Source organism: Condylostylus longicornis, unplaced genomic scaffold (assembly GCF_029603195.1).
Source record: "Condylostylus longicornis isolate FDR11 unplaced genomic scaffold, ASM2960319v2 ptg000115l, whole genome shotgun sequence".
NCBI classification, from domain to species: domain Eukaryota; kingdom Metazoa; phylum Arthropoda; class Insecta; order Diptera; family Dolichopodidae; genus Condylostylus; species Condylostylus longicornis.
The window spans coordinates 296239-320173 of record NW_026578083.1 but is presented as its reverse complement, the minus strand read 5'-3'; the positions used below and the strand labels follow the sequence as shown (position 1 = coordinate 320173).

General features: G+C 26.7%; 1 protein-coding gene across 1 annotated transcript in view; it reads right to left on the bottom strand.

Annotated features, from left to right (window-relative positions):
* Positions 1-23935, bottom strand: part of LOC129614670 (toll-like receptor Tollo) — a gene marked incomplete at its 3' end in the record, with an annotated part of 40334 nt that overhangs the window by 3859 nt on the left and 12540 nt on the right. The window contains exons 4-8 of the mRNA XM_055529430.1: positions 13739-13882; positions 13531-13635; positions 11715-11841; positions 6333-6529; positions 2638-2787 (exon numbers count right to left, since the gene is read on the bottom strand). Coding sequence (XP_055385405.1) covers positions 2638-2787; positions 6333-6529; positions 11715-11841; positions 13531-13635; positions 13739-13882 — 723 coding nt within the window. The remainder of the gene's footprint in view (positions 1-2637; positions 2788-6332; positions 6530-11714; positions 11842-13530; positions 13636-13738; positions 13883-23935) is intronic.

Here is a 23935-nt window from a genome sequence, read left to right as displayed (position 1 = left end):
CATCCGTCTCAAAATCTGCACAAATGGTATATTATAGTTCAAATCGTAATGGCTTGTCAGCATGTCAACTCTATTTAACACTAAGATTTCTGCGGCTTCATATTTTAATGAATCTGGAATTAGTGAATGACCGGTCTCTTCAGTGTTCTGTATATAAAGGTTTACAATACGAGGCGCATACATATGTATTTCTGTATTAAAAGCCTCCAATTATAAACCATTATTTTAAAAAATTCTGGATGTTTTACATCTAAATGCTTTAATAAAGTTATTAACAATAAATAACCATCACTTTGTATAGGTAATCAAGTGTGTTATCACAAGAGCCTTTCATAATAAAATCATAACTTATACTTAAACAATTTTTCAAAAAATAAAAGGGGTAGAAATTAAATTGTATTTAAAATAATATTTTATAAGATTATTAAAAAATTTTCAACTATTTCCGGTATTTAATTGTGTAAATACAAAATTTATAGACTTTATCTCTCTAGGATTTAATTTAGCAATTACAGAATTTTTATTGATTCTTATCAACATTATTATTCAATTTATTTTTTTTTTAAATAATAAATTTTTAAAAATCTCAAAAACAAATGTTTATTTAACATTAATTATCTATAAATTTTTAGAAAATAAAATTCAATTTCACTATTTTAAAATTAATCACTCGTGCAGCACTTCTATATTAAAATTGAATGCATATTTCTAATTTTAAAATCGCATTAATTTTGTATTTAAATCAAGTCGACACAATCTCGTAATTTATGTGAAAATTTTTTAGATCGAATATTATGGTTTTTAAATGTGAACATATGGTAATTTTATTCTTTTATACTTTTATGATTTTTAATTCCTGTTTTCCTTTTTAAATCATTTTATTTTTCACGATAAAAATGTTAAATTACATATATTTGCATTTATAAAACGAACAGTAAGATCTTTGAAAACTTTGACCGGTTATAGTTGATATCTGATCCCAATCACCGGAAATATCACTAAGAGAAGCCATCACTCAATCATCTTTTAATCATTTTCCGAAGTTTATAGATTGTATAAAGCCATGTCCAACTCGTGTAAATTTAAAGTTCCAATACGCATAACTCTGAAGTTTTAAGGATAAAATATATAAATAATTCGCAGCAACCTCTATCTACCAATGATCTAAGCAAAACAATAGCACGGGATAGGTCAACAAATACCAATGACTTGGAGAAAAACCAGCAGACTACCGTGGTTAACTCTTACGGTATCTTTGATGTTGGTCCCAGAATATTACGACATAGATGAGAATGAGAACGCCGATGTTCTCGCCCGGAAGGGAGCGGTAACTCCTTTCACCAGAGCTATGCTTTGAAATGTTGATAACAATGATGTTCCGCACCTTGAATATTTGTTATCAGAGGAACGGGCCAGGTTTCGAGATAGTTGGCTCTTCTAATCGTTTATAAGGCAGTTCGAGGTAGGCTTAGTTTGGGCTCCTAAACACAATGTAAGGTAGACGAGCTTGCGAGACATGGGACAGGAGCTTGGAAAAGAGCATCTCTAAGCACTTATAGCTGCTGTTACGCAAAGTGGCAGTGGAGCGCGCTTACTCATATGAGCAAATAGAACAACATGTAACGCGACGAGGAAGCTGTGGTTAAATCTGGGCTTGCCTCGCACAAGGGATCTGATATCTCTTGATTTGATATTTGTGGGGAGTTCGGAATGTTTTAAATGAGGGGTAAAAGGAGGGAGATCCGATGGTAGCACAATGGGTTTTAGTGGACTATGTGTATCCTTTTCGGGGACGCGTGAACCAAATCTAACCTATCGGGCCAGGGATGATCGTTGGAATAATTGTCCGCGCTTATCTCGCTCCAAAAAATTTTAAGGGACTGACATCGCTTGGTCGTTCAGATTAGAGGTCATTTCCTGTCAATGGTTTATTTGAAAAGTTGTACTGCTTGATTGTCTAAAAAACTCACTACAGTTTTTAATGGTCTTCGTCTTCGGACATATTGTCACTACTGCCACATATTTGATTTTCAAACCACTGGCATAAAAAATTTTTTTTTAACTATCGAGAACTCGCTGTTAGTATAATGTAAAATTTTGTTCAAAATATTCTGACAATTATTATCCTTGACATGTTCTCATTTCACTTTTATACAAATTTTTATAACATTTTCAACAAAATATGAAGCCAAAAATGAGAAGCATAAAATACAATTTTTTTTTTCACGATTTTAAAACATCCTGATAAAGAGCATATAAGTGTATAAGTGTGTATGTACGTACAAGAATAGGTTTTTCATCAAAATATTTTTTTTTTGATGAAATTTTAATCGAAAATTTTTCAACTCTTTCATTTTGTTGTCAAAATGATAATAGAAGACATTTTTAGTTTGCAAAAAATTAAAATAAAAAAAAAAACTGATAAAATTCATAGAAGGAAGCACATGTACACTCTTTTGTTGTTGTTACTCTAATAAATATTTGTCTATAGAAGCTTGCTCAAAATGTTGCTAGACAATATCGCCTTGAAATATATTTTACAAAAACTTGAAACATAATTTTGTTTTTTCCTCCATTTTATTTTGTTTTTTGCTTCATTTTTTGTTCTAATTTTTAAATTTAAATTTTATTACATACCTCAAGTGAAGGACACGGATTGATGACTTGAATGCTGTCCAAATGATTTCCAGATATGTTTAAATAACGAAGTTCTTTGAAAGGCACCAATAAACCCATCGGTAAAATACCCATATCGGCTACTGCTAAACTTGTTAAATGGGAAAGAAACTGAAAATAGATAAAAAAAAAATAGTAATAAAATACCTACTACATATACATAAACATTTTGTAAATGAAATTAAAAATAGTGCACATACATATTGTATATATACAATGTTTTGTACATATTCATAGGCATAGTCAAGTGCTGATTTACATAATTCTGATATTTGTAGGTACCAAATGTTAGGATATTCTTATAGAGCACTATAATGTAGATGAAATTATAATGTAAGGATAAAATAAGGTCTCATTTTTTATAATGAAATTTAAAGCCTATCTACTGCATTTGAACTTACATTGTAGGAGATAAATTATACGGTACTACACTTATAACCATCATTTTTATTTTACATTACGATATGAGAGTGTTTATTACAAAAAACAAGTAAAATTTTGAAAAATATTACACTTTTAGTAATGCAATATGCATTTGCAGATAGATTATTGTCGAATAATAATTTTGTCTGAGTTTTTTATTCGAAAATCTAACATTAAATTAATTGTATTTTAAATATTGCAATCATAGTGTTAAAAAAAACAAATTTATTACATTCTCTGTAAATTCTAAATATAGAAAATAAAGAAAAATGTTTTAACAGCCGTCGACAATCGATTAAAAAAATATTTATAACTTTTATCACAAAAGTTTTCAAAAAAAAAATTAAATTTTTTTATGCCTACAATATTTTAATGTCTGTCACATTAAATAGATTTTTTATGGTATAAATAAAGAAATGTACATACATAAAACCTATAATTGAACACAAAAAAGACCGTATATACTAAGTTTCTTATAAAGAGTGTTACCATATACCGTAAATAGTATTTGCCTTGGTTGTAGGTTGCTTTGAATGTTATTTAAAAGCAATAATAACTTAGACTATTCTTGACCAGCAAAACTTAGAATGCACATTTCTCATTCATTTTAAGCTCGTCAACCAGTGATTATTGTAGCCGAACCTTCTCGGCAATAATTATTGACAAGGTGATGGTACTAAATATTTGACATAATTAATCTGTAGGAGCTCTCGTCAAAATGACGATTATATTTTGTTTATAAATGAACCAATTACGGCAAATTTGAGTAAATTTGTTACCCAAAATTTTGTGATAAAAACCAAATTTTTTTTATTGCCCAAATCGAAGACTGATTTTAAAACAAAATTAACAAAGGGCTCGTGAATGATTTGTCAAATTATATTCATTATTTGATAGATAGGTCGTTCGAAAATTCTTTCTGAGTAAAAGCACCCAATATTTCTAAGTGTCAACACTAGAACTTTTGAATCACAACTAAGTGCATATTTCAAAAGCAATTTATTTTTTTTATAATTTATTAAAATTTTTAAAGGTTCGATCTACCTCCATTTATTTTCGATTTACCTTCTTACATTCACATGTGGCACATTCATACCCCATATAATCTCATATATTATTGTCAATTCAGAAAAAGAGAAAAGATTTATTTATTGATTATAAATTTGCTATTCTTTGGCTTTTTTTTTTTTTTTGGTGAGTTATTTTTGACGTCAACAATATTATAGTGACTTACGGCAACATGAATGACAAATGATTTTTTTAAAAATGAGTTAGAAAATTTTAAAAATAATATTTTCTTCGTGTTCTTTATTCACCAGGACTATTTCATTTGTCTTCCGTTTTCAACATAATAAAGCATTTTAAATGTTGATTTTAATAAAATTTAATAAATAATGTGGTTATCATAAGCAAGGTCAAAAATGTCAATAAAACAAAAGAAAAATAATAATAATTTTGGAAACTGTTGAAATATGATTGAAAAACTTTTCTCTTTTTTTAATATTATTATTTTTCGTTTCATATGACATAAAAATTTATTTTGTCAAAACAAAATGTTTTTTTTTTATATTAAAATAAAATTGTTTTTATTTTGAATTTTCTCTTTTAAATTTCTTTAAATGCAAAATATTGATATTTTAAAATTATTGAAGTTGACATTAGAATGCCCACGTGTGTAAATATTACAAAAATGTCAGAAAAAATTTTCAATTATATTAGACTGGTAGCGGTAAATTAAATTAAAGAGCGATATTTAATTTAAGCGAAGAGAAAGCGTTAGTGGAGACTGGAGAGTATAGCATCAGAATTGAAAGTGAAGGTGGAATTCATATTGTTTTTTGCATTTTGTTATAGAATTGAAAGTGATGGTAACAATTTTTGTTTTTGAGAGTATGTACAACCCATATTAATATTTTAAATATTTTTATTGGAGAGATTTTATTTATAGGAATTCTTCTCAACATTATAATTCATTAAAGTTTAATAAGAAGGGATTGGATTCTACTTTACATACAATTTCATTTTCAATTGCATTCGCTTTTTTTTTACAATAATTGAGTTCATATTCATATTATTATTAACAAAAAAGACTCTCATATTTCAATTGAATTAAAATTGAATGGAATCATTTTTATAATTACATACAACTTATACGGGTATTCGAAATATTCTATGTATGTAAGTATACATTACTCGTATGTACATAATTCTGATTTTTAAATTGAATAGTTTATATAAAGCCTATACAGGTAATATGTAGGTAATTCACAATAAATGAGAATCAACTTGTGTTTTAGGTACCTATTTAGCCATCTTAACATTAACATCAATTTCTGTAAATTAATTTTATTTATTTATGTATGAACAAGTTCCTTTTCTTATTTGTTTTGATTTTTTTTTCTCTCTTTTATTATTCTATTGCTCTTTCTAAGAGGTAATTCAAGTAGATAAAATATATATATTTTTTTTATAGCTGTAAATCTCAATTTCAAATGTACATTATACTCATTCGAGTTTTTTTTTACTATTTTGTTTTTGACTTTTTTATTTGCTTTGTTTCTTGGCATACATTCCAAATAAACCAGTATGTAATATATATATAGAATTATATGTACATGTACACATATGTGTAAATGCATTATAATAATTTCTAAATTTTTAATTATTTTATTGGTACGCATGTGTGCACATTAAACATATATTTTATTAATATGTTAAGAGTATATTATACAATGTACTCAGTGTAAACATACCTAAAATTAAATATACATGTTATTATGATTTTATATATGTACTCGTATATGTACTTAAGTTTATATTTCATATTGAGAAAAAACCGGAAGTGGTAGAAAAGTTTTACCGTATGTATCCCAAAAAATATATACATATATTTAAGAAACTAGGTCATAACTTAAAATAATATAATTGATTGATATTCACGTATGCGAATTAATGTAGTATAGAATAGGTTATAGAATAGTACTCTTAATTAGTTTAAGTCGATACAAGAGTATCACATAACACAACTTACATTAATACGGATAATTTATTTACCAATTAACAAAATGGAAAAGAATATAAAGTGAATCTAATAATAAAATATGTTTAATGTAAAAATATGCGCACTCCCACTATAACTCTATTGAAATTATCCATTACATTTGAAATATTCTACATAATAATCTTTAATATTAAAAATTTATTCAATTATTTACAGAATAATAGGCACTTACCTCAAATGAACTACGCATTTCATGCAAATCCATTTGTATATTACCACTAATATTTAATGTTTTCAGTCTCGTTAGATATTGAACAGCTTGTGATTCTAATCTTACCAGCTTATTATATGATAAATCCAGATATGTTAAATTTGAAAGGCTGGAGAATGCTGTATTTGGTATTTTTGCTAATCGATTATATGATAAATCTGGAAATATAAATATTAAATATTTTTTTTTTTTAATTAAATATTTTTTTTTTTAAAGAAAAAAAACAAAATAATTCTTTAGTTAAAGAAAAATAAATAAAAAAGTACATGAACGTTTTTCTTTTACGATAAAAATTGCGATACAATAATATTATATAAGCAAGCTTTATATGACCCTCACTCGTGATGAAGAAAAATAGTTTTCTTACGGAATATTACCCTATAGACGCTGCGAGACCACTGAAAGAAGTTATCATGTAAAGCTGTTTTTTCCATTTTACACAAGAAAGTTTTCTTCAGTGAGTGAATCGAAATAGGGCTCATCTTATTACTGGCTTCTAAATTTTGCATTATCCGGGGATATATCCTTTATATAAACTGGGCATTAGTTCAGGTAATTTATTTGGGTATAACTCTAGATGATCATCTCTCCTGGAATACTCATATAGACAGGGTTAGGAGTTTTGTTGATTTTTGGGACATTAGTCCTAAGGTAGCGTTCTAGCTATATACATCCCTTGAAGGCCCAGAAGTGAAAAGCTCGGCTACAACCTAACGATTTCTTACTGGTGAACATGTCGTAAGGAAAATTTTACCCTATGGTATACTTATAGAGCTTTCGTCGAGAGCGACCACATCCTCGTGATAGCCATCTTAGATGTCTGTTTCGTGCTATAAAACTTCGATCATGAATGCAAGGAATGAGTTTCCTGATCGGTCATGCGCGGAGTGCAGCCGAAAATAGGTAAAAGCATGAGCCTGCACCCGTATTGCTCGGTGCGTCGAGCTCAAATACATAGAAAGTCAACTTGCAAAGGGTTGAAAGTCAAAATTGAACTATTTATGTACTTTCAGATAGCAAGGCGGTGTTGTCGGCGTTCAAGTCAGTTTAGGTTAGATTTAAGCTCTAGTTAGAAACTTCTTGCTCGCACTAATGGAGGTGATATTAACAAACAAAGTAACGCTCTTTTATGTGACGGATCATATGTTCAATAGGATTGCTGACGTAATGGCGTGGACGGGATCTCATCCTTTCGTACCGGTCCGTCTCCTTCTGTAGACTGTCAATGTTTGCCGTTAGGGGTAGGTTAGGCGTTCTGCTTGAGGGAGAATTAAATTTTCACTGGGTGTTTTTTTTATAATAATAAATTTTATCAAACACACCCTTTTAATTTTATCGAAAGCCAATTTTTATATTAGTATTAAATTTCATATTCGATTTTTAAGAAGCCAAGATTTCCTTTGATTTTCTTTTTTAGCACTTTTCCAAAAAAATTTTGAAAAAAAGTGCTTATTAGTTTCACTCTGTCCGTCCGTCCGTCCGTCCGTCCGTCCGTCCGTCCGTCCGTCCGTCCGTCCGTCCGTCCGTCCGTCCGTCCGTCCGTCCGTCCGTCCGTCCGTCCGTCCGTCCGTCTGTCCGTGTGTCTGTTTACAAAACTTCTACATTCTTAAAGATAGAGAGCTGAAATTTAATACGTACATAGATCTTTACTAGAAACTTATTTTCGTAGAACAAAATTTTTACCTATCTCCCCCCCTCTAGAAGTTATACCCCCCCAAAGCACTAAAAATTACCTATTTTAACTATTTGTTGCAATGAAACCATAAGCATTTTTGAAATTTTGCAAACGCAGAAAGGCAGCGGCGTGCTTCCCCTATCGTGGTATACTATAGTTAAACTTTAGAAAAACAAAATAGCCGCTCAAATTTACCGTTATCTAAAGTCCTTTTTTTCCAAATTTTTGATGTCGTTTTTCTTCTAGACCCCAGCCTCTAGGAGCTTGAAATTTTAGGGGCTTTTAGACATTAACAAGTAGTTCATTTCGTTAGAAGAAAATTTTTTTCCATCTCCACCCCCTCTCAAGTTATGGCCTCTTGAAATTTATAAAATTTGCATTTTTGACACCTTATATTTCTGAAACCGCAAGTTTTTTCGAATTTCTATAAACGCAAAAAGTTAACGGTAAATTCCATGACATTAAAAAATATAATTATTTTTCTTAACTCACACAATTAACCCTTAAAATCGAGCATTATGTTAACCCCACTTTATATTATTTTTGCTTTTTTTCAAAGACTGCATAAATCGTTCATCCTAAATATATGCAATTCTAGAAATAGTTTTGTATATGAATGTAAATAATTTTAATAGTGTGATAGGTATACATAGACTGTTTTTAAAAGCAGAATTTTCACTTGTTGAAGGGAAAAGTGCTGCAATACAAACCATTGGTTTGACCCAACTTTTTATTGTAACTAAATCTTTAGACGATTATATTTTTAGAATTTTTCTTTTACTTAAAATTTTTTCCATTCCTTTCATATTTTCATTTGAAATCTTAATGTACTTTTTACCTTGTTTCCGATCTGATAAGTTAATGTATTTGGCATATACGTATATAAAGTGTTTTATTTTTCCGATTTTTCATGAATTTTTTTTGTTCATTTTTATCTCATGCCTATAGAATTGAAAATTTTTATTATTTTCTTTGATTCAGTAGATTTTTTTTTTTTGTAATTTTATTGAAATAAAATCGAGCACATAATATTATTTTCTAATTTATAATAATATTATACTTTAGGTAATTAGAACGTATTAAATATGTAAAAGACGTAATATTATTATTAAAAATATTCATCAAATATTAAAAAAAAACATACTCTCTTCTCAGAAATATTAAATATTTACGGTATTTGAATTCTATTTTGTTAGAATTCTTCGAATTTTTTTAGAATTCAAATAAAAACTAAAAATTCCAATTTGTTTCTTTATTTTTAATATTTGTCATTTTCTGTGAAACCATAATATTTAGACCACATAAATGTGTATATATTCATAAAAGAGTTATTACGTGCATTTATTCACATACACACAAATTTATATTTTTCCCAATTCACTATAAATTTATAATCTTTACAATTTTTTTCTTATTACTTTCGAACATAAATTGCAATTTTTATTTAATTATAAAATTTATAAGTACTTGGTATTTAAAAAAAAAATTTTGAAAAGAAAATTGGTGTGCTCAACACATAATCAAGCGCAATGCATATTGTCTGTTTTAGTGAAAGTGTTACAGAAGATTATGAAAATGCCTTTTGAACAGTTCCATTCAATTTTAAGGGTGTTAGGAATATTTTGGTTAACATATACCTAGAAAATATAAATTTGGCATTTATTCTTCTATTTGTTTGCTTTTCTTCGATATTGCAAAAAATTTAAAAGCTGCCGAATTTGATTTCCGAGCCCAAATTTTTTCAAAAGATTTATAGATTAATTGTCTTAGCACGAACAATTAAAATATTAAATTTCAAGGAAATTGGTTGATTATTTCTCCTTATGTACGCAAAAATGCAAAATACAGTTTAGGGGGTTTCATGTACTCGTATCCCAAAAGTTGATCAATTCTGTGCCATAGTCGAAATAAACTTACAAATAAAATTTTATCGAAATCGGTTTAGCCAAATTTCAGATACGCGCTTCCACACACATTCCGTCAAACCGACATATCTCTGTGCATTCCAACCGAAAACTTGTAATCCAAAACTTCGTGCTAACACAAAACCTTCCTTATTATATGCAATTCGGTCGGTAATAAACTATAGAAAAAATGTTATATGGTTTTCCTTTTTTAAGTTTGGTAAGATTTAATTTTAAAAATTTGCATTCGATTTTTATACAAATAAAATTTATGCCTATTAGAAAAATTCATCATTCCTTGTATACCATTACCATATATACACTTGCACATTATATATATAGATGTAGGCATATCACATGAAATAGCTCTAAAATTACAAAATATACAAGGGAATGGGTAGATATTTTTTTTATAATTTTTCTAATATGTATGATAAAATGAATTTTCATTATGCTTGATCAACCTAAAATATAAACGAAATTTTTTATATCAAAAATTTCTTATGAGTCTTATGTATGTACGCATAAGGTTCAATCAAAAATTTTTTTTTTGAAATTCATGTTTTGCTTACCTTCTCTAATAGTCAAAAAAAAAAATCTCAAAAATATTTGAATTTTTGGATAGATATTGTAGAATCTCATAGAATCTCATTTAAACTCAGAAATGAAAATTCTAATAAACTACTTAAATTAGGAGCCTTATATAGAAGCTTCCGAAAAATTTACAATAATTTTATATTGAAACATATTTGGTTTGGTTTTCTTGTTGTAAATAAGTTTTTGGATGAATAATAAATGTCTAGCCTAAATCAAACATTTTTTGTGTTGGAAATTCCGAATAAAAACTATAAGTATAATAAAATTATAGGGGGTAAAAATAAAAATTTTGATTGAAGTGAATCCATCTTAATTATGTAAGGTTTTAAAACCTAAAATAATTTTACCTTAATAATTTTATTTAGTCCATTTTAGTTTCTGAAATCCTGGATTGAGGAAACAACACAAAAGTCTTATACTAATAATTTCTACACATCTAATATTTGAAATGTTAAATTTAATTTACAAAAATTACTTAATCATTCTTTAGTTTTGCATGTCATTTAAGTTAACAATTCTATTTGGAATTTCTAAATTATTGGTTTGAATCCTTGAAAAATTTAGCCACTAATTGTGTTTTAAAGAAAAAATTTAAAACTAAATTGAATTTAAAACTTTGAAATAATTTTATATTAATTTTAGATTTGTTCTTAAGCAATGCAAGCTATTACAAATGGCTCAACCGTGTGCAGAGTGCCGTCGGAGACACCCGTGTTGCTCGGTAAGTCAAACTCAATTACATAGAAAGTGATCTATGTTCTCTCAGACAGCAGAGGGGCGTTGTCGGCGCTCTAGTCAGTTTAGGTCATACTCAAGCTTGTTCAGAATTGCTTGGCCGCACTAATGGAGTTGGAGTCAATAAACAATGTAAACTCGTTTTCAAGCAATGCAAGCCTATTGTAATACTATAATTAATTCAAGATTATTATAATCTCTTAATTAGTTAGATTAGATCTAATTCATTGAGCAGTTATAGCTCTCTTAATGAGCACTCAATGCTCGCTCAGAAAACATAATTCAGTAGAAATAATTGAGAAATTATTGAGATAAAGTCACTATGACTCTAATTCTTTTGTTGCTCAGTCGAAAATTAATCAATATTTAAAGATGTGGAAGTTGATAAAAATTATAATAAAAGAAATAACAAACGAAATAATTAAAACTTACCAAGATATTGCAAAGATTTTTGCATTCGAAAAAGTTCATCGACCACAACTGGTAACCTATTTCCATCTAATGAAATCTTTGTTAGTTTCACCAAATCCTGGAATTCATCTTTGTAAAGAAATTCAAACTGGCAACAGCAAAAAAAAAACATATTTAAATATTATAGGTGAAAGATATAAAGTAGAAAAAAAAATGATTTAATAATAAAAAATTTATTAAAAAAAAATTTAGTACACAAAAAAAAAAAGAAATTTTTTCAGAAGAGTTTTTAATTTAATGAGTATTTGCTCAAATAAAACTTTAATATTTTAGGAAAGGTACTAAAACAAAAGTGGCTGATGAAGGATTAAAAAAAAAAAACATTAACAAAAAAAAAAAAAAAAAAATTTTCATGTCACTAAATAACAACATGCCACAATAAAAATAAAATTTCAAGTATAATTTCAGTGGCCCTGTGTCACAAAAAATTAAGAATTTGCAATTCTTAAAAGTTAGTTTCGCAAGATTAGTTTCGTACCTTGCTTTTGCGACAGCTTAAATTGGCATTATGCCACACAATCAGGCGAAGGTACATAAAATTGAGCGGGATCTGAGAGACATTGGCCGAAGCAACTGCATTAACTAAAATATTTAAATTCTCTCTAATAATGTGACAACTCGTTGATACTAAAACGGTACAGTTAGTGAACCATTACCCTGCGTAGTTGTACGTCAGTTGGCACCAGAATATTTATTTTACGTCCTGGTCACAGTGAAATAAGGTTATTGAAGAAGCCGTTTGATGCCGATTTCATTGATCAGTAACAATTTTGTGATTTGCCTATGGCTATAGTTAAGATGAAATTTAGGTAATTGACTGGAATCGGAAATATTATTGTTAAATTCGAAGTATGCCAACAGGTAAACTATATGCAAATCCTATAAGTAATAGGCGGTGAAATAGATCAGTACGTTTTCGGACCAATCTAGGTTCAATGAAAATATATTTACGTACCATAGAAACATTGTCAACCACTTTGTGCACAATTTTGCGGTATAGAAAATTAAACGACAATGTAATCGTTTTAAGTGAAAAAGAGAAAAGAACAATTTAAATAATTTTGATTTGTGACCACCGACTCATAGCAACTTAAACATTTTTATAGTAGGAAAAAAGAAATATTTATGGAAAAAGTTTTTTTTTTTTTTTTTCATTATTTTTTGAAATAATTTTTTTTTAAACGTTATAGCACATACGCGCACTCTATATATAAATCACTAACTATAATCATGATAAAGTTTAAAAGATTTGAAAAATGTTACTTTTTAAAAAAAGAAAAAAATTCTAGTTATTTAAAACAATTTATATAGTTAACATACATATAAGGTGTTTCAGAAATACCAAATGGCATAATTATAATAAAAAGAATGAGTGTAGGAAGAAGGAATTAGATTTTTAGTAAATATGTAAAATATTCAACGTTAAATGCAATAATATTTAATATTTAAATGAAATAACGGTAAAAGAACTTTAGAAAATTATTATTCTTATGAATCCATTAACCTTAACTCTTATTATAAACTTCAAATAGGCATAATGTGGGTAAGAAGTTGATAACATAAAAAATTGTTGATTAAAAAAAAAAATTATTCAAAGACGAAAATGAGAAGGATATTATGTGGGTTGTTTAATTTTAACACTTGAATAATTAAAAAAATTTAAAGGAAAGGCAAAAAAAAACTTGATTGTTAAAATATTTAGAATGGAATACCTTAAGTCACGCTAAACATTCTAACAATCTAACTGAAATTCTATAAAATAATAATATAAACTTACCTCATTTCGACCCAAATCAAGTTCATCTAAATGTTTAAGATAAGTGTAAAGTTGTGGGTTGATTTTCTTTAATTGACAATTACGACATTTTAATACTTTTAATTCCTAAAAAATTATTTTTGGTAATGAAAATTAATATTTAGCAATTTTTGTTTAGAGTTCGAATAAAATATTTTTTAAGAATATTAAGAAATAATATAATGCTTACTGGAACATCTCTGAAAACATCTGGTTGTAAATCTCTTAATGGGTTACCGCTTAAATCCAAATATTTCAATTTTGATAATAAATAAAATACTCTTTGTCCTAATTCTTCAATTGAATTATCTGCTAAGTTAAGTCTACGTAAATCCTTTTTTTTTTTGGTATGAAAATGAAAAAAATATAAACAAATTTATAAAAATTTAGAGTGTAAAAACGTTAGTACAGTACAGAGTCAATATAATACTAGTATGTGTTATATAGAATTAATTTATACAAGTTTGCAATGAAATTAGTTGGGAATTAAACAATTTTCAAAGAAGAACTCCTAACATTCAATGAGAAATGTAAAATTCAGGAGAAAACAGTAGTAGTAAGGGAAATAAACCCCATCCGGTTACCCATACGAGGCATTCAACAACGCCTCTTGTAATACACACCATACATTTCAAAACTAGCACCAAAAATTCCCCCGCAAAATTCATTAAGTCATTGTAAAGAATGGATACCATTCTTCTTTCACATCAGAGAAGGAAAGGCACAAAAAACATGTTCAAAATTCTATACAAACGCAATATCCTGACATCGACAAATATCCGTTCCAGTATCTCCTAATCTATTGGCCTTTTACCTCAAGAGGTAGTGCCCAGTCAACACTCCGCCAATATGCTAAGGTCAGTTCTACTGTTCCAATTCTTCTAATCCTTACCTGACAAAAGCGCTCTGGTCAACCCGCAGGCAGAATATTTTGCTCATAATACCACGACCCTATCCTTTTACTTTCCTTATCTATAATGTGAATGAATTCCTTCACTTCTCCACAAAGAAAATCTGCAATCTCATTTCCTCGTATTCGCTGTGATTGAGAACGCAGTAAATGGTCAACTTGCACACATTGCAAAATTCTCTCTTTGCCATGCTTCCCTGCACTATCCCGCTAAACCCGACCTAGCTCCGTAGGACCCGAGACCCCCGATCGTTACCCTTCTCTAGGTCTGATCAAATAAACACTATTTCCGTGTGGAAAACCTCATAGCCATTAGGCAGTTTAATTAAATATATTACTCTATCTGAGGTTAGATAGCGCTTTTTCATCCAACATTGTTTAACACCACACTTTGAAGAGCTGCTAACTTTCATATTTAAATTTAACTCTTATTTAGATTTTAAAATATATTTTTTTTTAACTATAATGCACTAGAAATATTTTTCAAACTTTTCAAACAGGTTCTCATCTTGCAATGTAAAAGAAATAAATCATTTCTGGCAAGAAAAAATAAATCTAGTTTTCTTTGTAATTTAAAAATTTTTATTACTCTAAATTTAAATTTTTGGGGACTTTTAAAGAAAAATAAATTTCTCTTATTTTTTTTCATAAAAATTACCATAATAATATTAAAGGCGAAATAAGCAGCATGAAAATTTATTTTAAAATAGAGAGAGAGAAAAAAAAGGACTTTTTAAAAGTGTTACGATGTACTCATTCAGATTAGACAAATAAACATTTTCCATTTTTTTTTTGTGTACTATTAAAATCCCTCGTAATACTTTCTATGGTAGTGTGTGGATTAAATAAAGAAAAAAAAACTTAATATGGTGCTTATAATATTTTTATTTTCCTCCAAGGAATTACGTATGTATTCTTCACTATAATGCGTGTAAAAGCTGTTTTAAATTTATAAAATTTTATAATATTATATTTGAATATATGAGAAAAAATCTCATATATGTACGTATGTATATAAAATGGTAATAAAATAAAAATTCTATAATAATATTTTTTATATTTAAATTGATACTTATTACAGAAAATCCTTAGAAAAATTCTCATATTACTAGAGAATTCCAATTCATGGTGAAAGAGTAAATTTATGAGCCATATCCTTCTTTTCTTCCAAAATCTTTTCATGGTTTTCGGCTATTGTTAAAATTTTATTCTTCTTATTTCCATTTAAAATTTCCCATTTGGAAAAATATTCGAAAGTAATTGTAAGATCTAAATTTTATCATTTGTTTATAATAATGGTGACAACACAAATATTAACTGACTGACATTTTTGTGAAAATATTTTTAAAACGCTTAATTAATTACAAATTTCATGTGAAATTAGTTTTTGAAATATTTTTTTTCTAGTCTAATCTAGAAATAATATGAATTTCCATTTTTGAAATGCACATCCTTAGTGGTATAATACAAATAAAAATTCATGGATCGTTAATAGAAATTAATTATTTTAATGATTCCAATGCATTACAATGTGGAATGGTTATAAAAATGTAGGCATGTTAATGTTGCATTATATTAGGTAAAGAAATAGACTTAACAAAAAAATTACAATTTTTCAGTATTTAAATTCTCTGTATTGAAAACTACCAAAAATCTTGATAATTTATTAATAATTTTATTCAAATAGTTCTGAGCTGCCATAAGTGCACAAAAAAATATTACATGCAAAATTTATTCAAACAATTATTTTAGAAAATTTCTAAATTAAAAATGGTTTTACAGGCTATAGGGTGTAACTGTCTAGAATACCGAAACTCTCACCAAAAACACTGCAAAAGAATTCTATTATTTTAGAAAATTTCTAAATTAAAAAAAAATTGTTTTACAGGCTGTCTATAGTCTATAATACTGCACTCATCGTCAAAAACACTACAATAAAATTTTATTATTTTAGAAAATTTCTAAATTAAAGAAATGATTTTGCAATAGCGTTGTCATCATCAAAATAATTACAAAAGAATTTCTTGCCCGGCCCTCACCGCTTATGACAATTATACAGAAATTATGAATCAATTTTTGGGTACATAACTTGTATACCAAGATCTCGAAACATGTGGCAAGTTGATAACAGCAGCTCCCCGTTCTAAACCAAAAAATTTAAATTTCCCAAAAAATATTCTTATAAATATGTTAAGTAACTTGATTTCGTCGAAACAAACTTATTGTAAATTACATAATAGGTATTTAAAATTAATAAACAAAATTTCGGCATTATTTTCACAAATCTTGCATTGTAAATTTTACCTTTAATTTGAATATTATTAAATTTTGCTACATTTCAAAATGATGAATCTTTGAAGACTAATGGAAAATATTAAAATATTGCCCCTAAAAGTATGCAATGTTTTTTTTTTTTATAAATTACAATGCGATGACATATTTAGATTTTTATAAAATAATTTTCATAATTTAAATGACTAATTTTATCAAAGATTAACTTTAAAATACATACGAGTATATAAAAATATTTATATTAAATAATAAATGAATTTGTATATAACCAGAAAATACTAACACATACGTAAGATGTAGAGATTTGAACTGTGAAAATCCCCTAATTATTATGCAATTATTCATATATATATATATAAATATTTATATGTATTTAGATAACAATAATAATTTTCCATAATATTTTTCTTTAATATTATACTTTATCATATACTTATTCTATTTGCACAATAATATTCTCATACGAGTATAAGTAAAAATATTATCTTTATTAGACAATGAAATTAATAAACTTTTCATATAAAATAAAATATATAAATTATATACATACATACATAGTGTGTATGAATAAATATTATTTCTTAAAATATAAAATTTAAGTTGAAATTTATGATTTTATTTCTGACTAGCTAGTAACTATACCTAAAATAATAATTTTTAACATAAATTTTTACAGTACAGACAAATCTATTATACAAAAACTATAAAAATGTATGAAAAATTGTAACATAAATTTACATATATACATACATTATATTCAAAATATGTATACAAGGTGTTTGCCATAAGTTTCCCATAAGGTAAATAACCATTAACTGAGTATTCATTCAGGGAAAGATTCCGAAAAATATCGGAAATTCTCGGGAAATTTCTAGTTTTAAAAAAAAAATTTCGAAAAAATAAAATAAAAATTCCGAATTTGATGAAATTTTTTCGCAAATACTATGGCTCAAATTTAATTTATTACCAGACCTTAAATAAAGAGTCCACGTCGGCTACCGTATGTCGCATAGTTCCTTGGCTATAGGCACTTATTAATATGCAGGCGAAATCAGGTAATTCTTTAATTCAAAAAGCTGTAGCTTAAAAAGGAGACAGTATATATGCGATCTTTCTCTCCCTCCCAATAGTCCCTGAAATTATTTGCCACTTTATGTAAAAAACACCCTATATGTATACATACATATATTTACATTTTATATCTTGTAATTTTAGTTTACAACAAAATTATAAAACATAAGTTTTTTATTATTTTTTGTTTTTTTTTCCAAGTAATATTGAAATGAGAATTATATCCACTTCTACACCTATATTATACAGATATCAAGAAGATAATAACGGGCAATATTCTATTTCTCAAGAAAATTTTATATATTATATAATAATGGATTTGTGTATAAGTATATATAGGAATATTTGTATAATTATAATGTTTATATATAAACACAAAGTCTTGAATTTTACTTCCTTTCCTTTTCAAATAAAAGAAAAAAGAATTGATTTATTATTTAACATAATACCATAGGGATATGTAAAATATAATTACTTTTATTATTTATTAATGCTGAAATTCTATATACATATACGTATGTATACAAATAATATTGTATATAGAATACATATTTTACATTTAATATTTGTTATACAAATGAACTAAATCCAAGTTTCTTAATAATTTCTTTATAATAAATTATTAAAGTATAATAAAGATTTTCGTATGTGATTATTTGGTATTGAGGTTTTTATTAATAAGTAAAACATGTAAATATGGCAGCACACTTATTCGGAACATGAATATAACAAATTTGACCTTTATAATGAAATTAGAACAAAAGTAATATTTGAATTAAAATTATCATTTATACGAAAATTTTTAATGATCGGTCTCCTAGTTTACTTTGGATTCAATTTTGATATAAATCCAATGCAGAAAAACAAAGTCTAAAATAATGTAACACAAATCTCATAGAGTGCTGTTCTTTCGAATAAATATTCAGCCCTGTCATGAATTCAACTCGTTGAATTCAACGAATTACGAACTTAACTACGGCGTAAACTTATAACTAATCACAAATTCCTTTCGTATTATAAATCTATAGACATTATAAATTAGCACTGGCAACACAATTTTTCGGAGTAGCAAAATCCGTCAGTTTTATATCAACTGTCAAATGTTTATTTATATTTTTGTTTGCTATTTGAGTACTCAATTTTCACTTATATTTTTGAAAAATGAAAAAAAAATTTTTTTTAAGCAAATATGAATTCATTTCCTTTCATCGTAACCAGCTGTGCTGGAAGAACTGAAATTCGAACAAAAAAATTGAAAAATTTAAAACTTAAAACAACTGCCCTCTTTAAATTGATGCTTCCGTGTGATTATTTCTTTAATAGATTTTTGGGGGCTATTTTTATTGTGAATGTAATTTATGATTACTCTATTACGAATACTCGAAGTAAAATCTAAGTGATTCCGAATTGAGCATATGAAATTCATAATTTTCGGCATTTCAGAGTTACGAAGGAAATTCACTGTAGAGCTTATTATTATCCATAATATTGGCAAACAAAGCAGTGGAATCGGTCTAAATGCTAAGAGTTCTATTTAACTCTGTTTAGGCTTGATTAAAATTATTATAAATTGCTGAATTTTAAAGATTATTAAATTTTATACGGTCACAAAATTTATTTCTAAAAATTTAAGAGAAAATTTATTATTTGGCCCCTAAAAGTATGCAATATTTTTGTAATTTTTGATTATTATTACAGAATAATTATTATAACAGAATTATGGTCTGTTTATCAATTTTAGAAATTTTGGTTGTTACATAAATTAATTTTTCACGGACAATATTCGAAATACACAATTAAAAGAGAAGGAAGAAAGTAAAAATATTAATATATTTTCATAAAATTATTTATTATGCTTGTCAAATAAAATTAAAAAATTATGCACTTCATATTTAGCATAATCTAGTATGCAAATGCTATATACATATATATATACAAGTGTGTATATAATGTATATGAAAAATAATAAACCAAAACAACTAACCTAGAATCTTAATAGCGTAAAATTATATTTGTAGCTTTATGAAATTTATTATTATGTTTTTCACAAAATTATGCAGACATTGCCGGACATCCTTTTCTCTAGTATATACATAAGAATTTCCGTTACATTTATATATACATATATTTTAATATCATATATAACAATTTTCAAAAAATCACTTATAATATAACAGAATTTTTAATAAAATTCAAATTAATGAATGAAAAATATTCAAAAATTATTACAACATATTTTCAGATTGCATATACAAAAAAATTTTTTATTTTTGTCAAATTTTTATTTATAGTTTACAATTTGGTTTTAGTAATTTCTATACCAAAAAAAAAAAACAATATGTAAGTACGTGTTTGGTATATTTTATATATATATTTATAATTTTATTAAAATAATAATAATAATAATAATAATAAAATACTGCGACCCACATAAATTAAAATCAAAAGAGTTATTTTCTCCTTTATAAAATTTATGTTTGCATGTATGAGTGCATGTTGTTTTGAAAAATTCACAATATATAAATGTGATAACAATATTGTGTTTCGAAAATTTTTTTGTTTCTATATTTTCATAGATTTTACAAAATAATTCTTTTTGGTTTAACTTTGTCTGTCCATCCATTTACAAAATACTAACAAGATTTTAAAATGGAAGGAATGCAAAAATTTTTTAATTTAATCCTCCCCTTCCGTCCCCGACCCCTCGCTTTTTGTGTTTAAAGTAATTCAGACTATAACAGTTATTTGAAAAATTTGCATTTTTCGCATGTTTTATAAATATATTTAACACGTTTCATTAAACAATTTCACTGACAAAACTATGAGAGATACAGAAAAAAAAATATTTTTGAAAAATTTCGAGTTTTTCAAAAAATATTAAAAAAAAAATGAAAATTCTGACTTTGATGAGCTATATTTCAAAAAAAGTATGAGTCGAATCAAATAATTAGAAGATCGAAAATGAAGAACAATCAATTATCTGTAAAACAAGCTATCGATAGTTACTCTACGTCGCGTGGTTGCGAACTATAAGCATTTACTTATATGCATTAAAAATAAGGTACCTCTTTTCAACAGGCTGTAACGAGTATATCTGCATCCCGCCTCCTACTTCCTTAAAAAGTTTTTGCTAGAAATTGATAAAAGAGTCATCCCCGAAACTATTTGAAACCTTATGCGAAACACCCTGTATAGTAATAATTAAATAATAATTTTTTTTAAATAAGACCTTCTTTTTATAATTTACAGATTTACACTTAAGGTCTATAACACTGATTTGCTCATACAACGTATAGTTGTTTTAATTAATAAGTAATATCTAAGCGTCCGCCTAGAAAACGGTAGGTCAATGATTCGAGTTCAAGTTCGAGGAGAATTTTTTTTTTTAAATTTTTCTGCTTTTAACTCGTTCCTTTGATTATGTCTTCCATTTGTTCTGCAGTTGTATGAAGAAATTTCCATTAATTTAATAGTCTATAACATTATTTGATTGTTAAATAGGAAATGTGCTATTTAAGAAACCAAACGTTCCTAAATATAAATATATATTTTATATTTTTTTAATAAAGATATTAAAAGGAGAATATAGATTTTAAAAGAATGGAAACTTTTATTAAAGAAGCAAGAGCATACATAAATAATTTAAAGATAAAAAATTTTATATTGTATTACAATATTTTCCAAAAACAAAACAAAGGAACAAACAAAAAAAATGTTAAAGAACTTTCAAGGTCTTCTCTTTTCATATTATAATATAAGAGAATATAAATATATATATATATATATAGGTGTGCTATGGAAATGTCTAAAAGGATACGGTAGTCTTGTATTTTTAGAGTTAACTTGTAATTATTTTTATTTATTTATTTTGTTTATACTAAAACAAAAACAAAAATGTCCTTAGAGTAGAATTATTTCTCATTAAATGTGTTTGTGTATACAAAAGATTTTCAATAAAATGTATGTATGTACGTAAGACACAATGGTCTATATTAATGTATATATGTAGGTATAAAAATTGCATATTTTTAAAAATATAGAAATAAATTTTTTTATTTATTCTCTTAGGGACTTTAATATTTTATGGAAAAAATATTTCTCTTTATTTCTTTTTTTTAAATTTATTTGTTCTCTTAACAAAAATATTGAAATAAATAATTAAAGAATTAATTTAGAAAATGAAATTAAGATTTAATTTAAATAAAATAAAAAAAGAAAAAAATTTATCAAAGAGATTTAGTCTTGGCTTGCATGTAGATACTTAAAAATGAAAATTGAAAATAATTAAAAAATAATTTTCAAATTTAATTTTTAAAATTTTGGGCAAAAAAAAAAAAATTTAATGTTTTTTATAATATAGGACTTTAATGTTTCTGGTTTCAAAAAAAAAATTCAGAGGAAATCGTTCTAAAAAAAATCTAAATATTTCTTAAAGTTCACTGAAATTGAATATGTTTATGAATACACAGAAATGCTTCACGGACTGAAACCACTGTCCGCCCGTATGCCTGTCCATTTGTTCGTGAATTTGTTTACAAATCTGCCCTTAAAATAAGCAGCTGAAATTTTACACGTAAATAGATGTTTCCTAATAACTTATATCCGTTGAAGAAACATTTTACCCATCCCTCCCCCCCGCCCCCCCCCCCCTCTTCCCCTGTAGTGTCTCGCTTCTTCTGCGGCGACATACTGTAATTCATTGTTAACAACACGAAAATGCTGCCTAAATTAACTTATATCGAAAACCTATTTTTTTTATAAATTTCTGATATTGTTTTACTTCTTAATAATAAGTTGTAAGAGTCAGAAATTTTAGCAGCTTTTAGATATTAATAAATAATTTTAGGTTTAAGATTTGGGTTGACGCGGCTGTTCAAGGATACATTTAGGCAAAGTAGGCTCATTGTTATATGGCGGTTAATAAATAGTTTACTTTATTGGAAAAAAAATTTTTTTACTCATGTTATCGCCTTTTGAAATTTGTAAAATTTTAAATTTTGGAATCTTATAATTCTGAAACTGAAAGCTATTCCAACAATCTATAAAAGCAGAAAATTAACTGTAAATTTCATGCCATTAAAAAATATAATTATTTTTCTCAACTGACGCAGTTTAACTTTTGAATTAAAGCATTATGTCAACACGTCCCTTAACTTTTTGCCTCATCCTAAATGTATGCAATCTTTGAAATATTTTCGTATATCAATGAAAAAAATTTTAATAATTTCAATAATATTAGAGCACATAAATTGTTTTTAAAAGCAGTATTTTCAATTGTTAAAGAAAAAAGTGCTATTACACAAACCATTGATTTGATTCAACTTGATTTATAACAAGATTTTAATGTTTATGGTTCAAAAACATTTAAAAGGAAATTGTGCTATAAAAAAAGAAATTTTTTTTTTTTAAAGTTCACTGAAACTGAATATTTTCATTATATGAATTTTATTTAATTTAAGAAATTTAAAGAGAATTGTCATCCTTGAACCTAAATTTGCATTGCAATTCTATATTTGCATTAGAATAATATGAGTTGAAAGTCCTTTGAAATTTTGCATACGTAAAATATTTTTACTGTATCATTATTGTAATTTAAATTTTATAATTTTGGAATAATCAAAATAAAAATTTCAATATAGAAAAGATTTTAACTATGGCAAATAAATTACGGGGGCGAAGTTACGGTCTTCCGGTCCTCACAAGTCTCAAACTCGGAGGGGGAGAGGACGCATAATAGACCCTTATACGTGGTCGCGGTGCGCTGTTGCCCCCGTTGTACAAATCAATAAATTTGTGTAAAACAAAAAAAAAAATTGTATTGGATAATCGCACTTTCTTTCGATATTTCAATGTATAATATCGTAAAATCGTAGCAAGTGTTACCGATTTTAGAAAAAAAAACTTTTCGTCACCCAAGCGTATCTAGCCTATAATGGCAAGGCTGTTGAAATAAGGGTTTTGACGAACATATTAAGAAAGTGAGTACATATACACTCAGAACGTGTCCTACACATTTCCCTATCGAGAAAGTCGAAAAATTCACATCTTTGGCTTCTTTTAAACAAGAGGCTTAGATTTTTTACAGTTACGTATTACGATTACTAATTTAGAGAA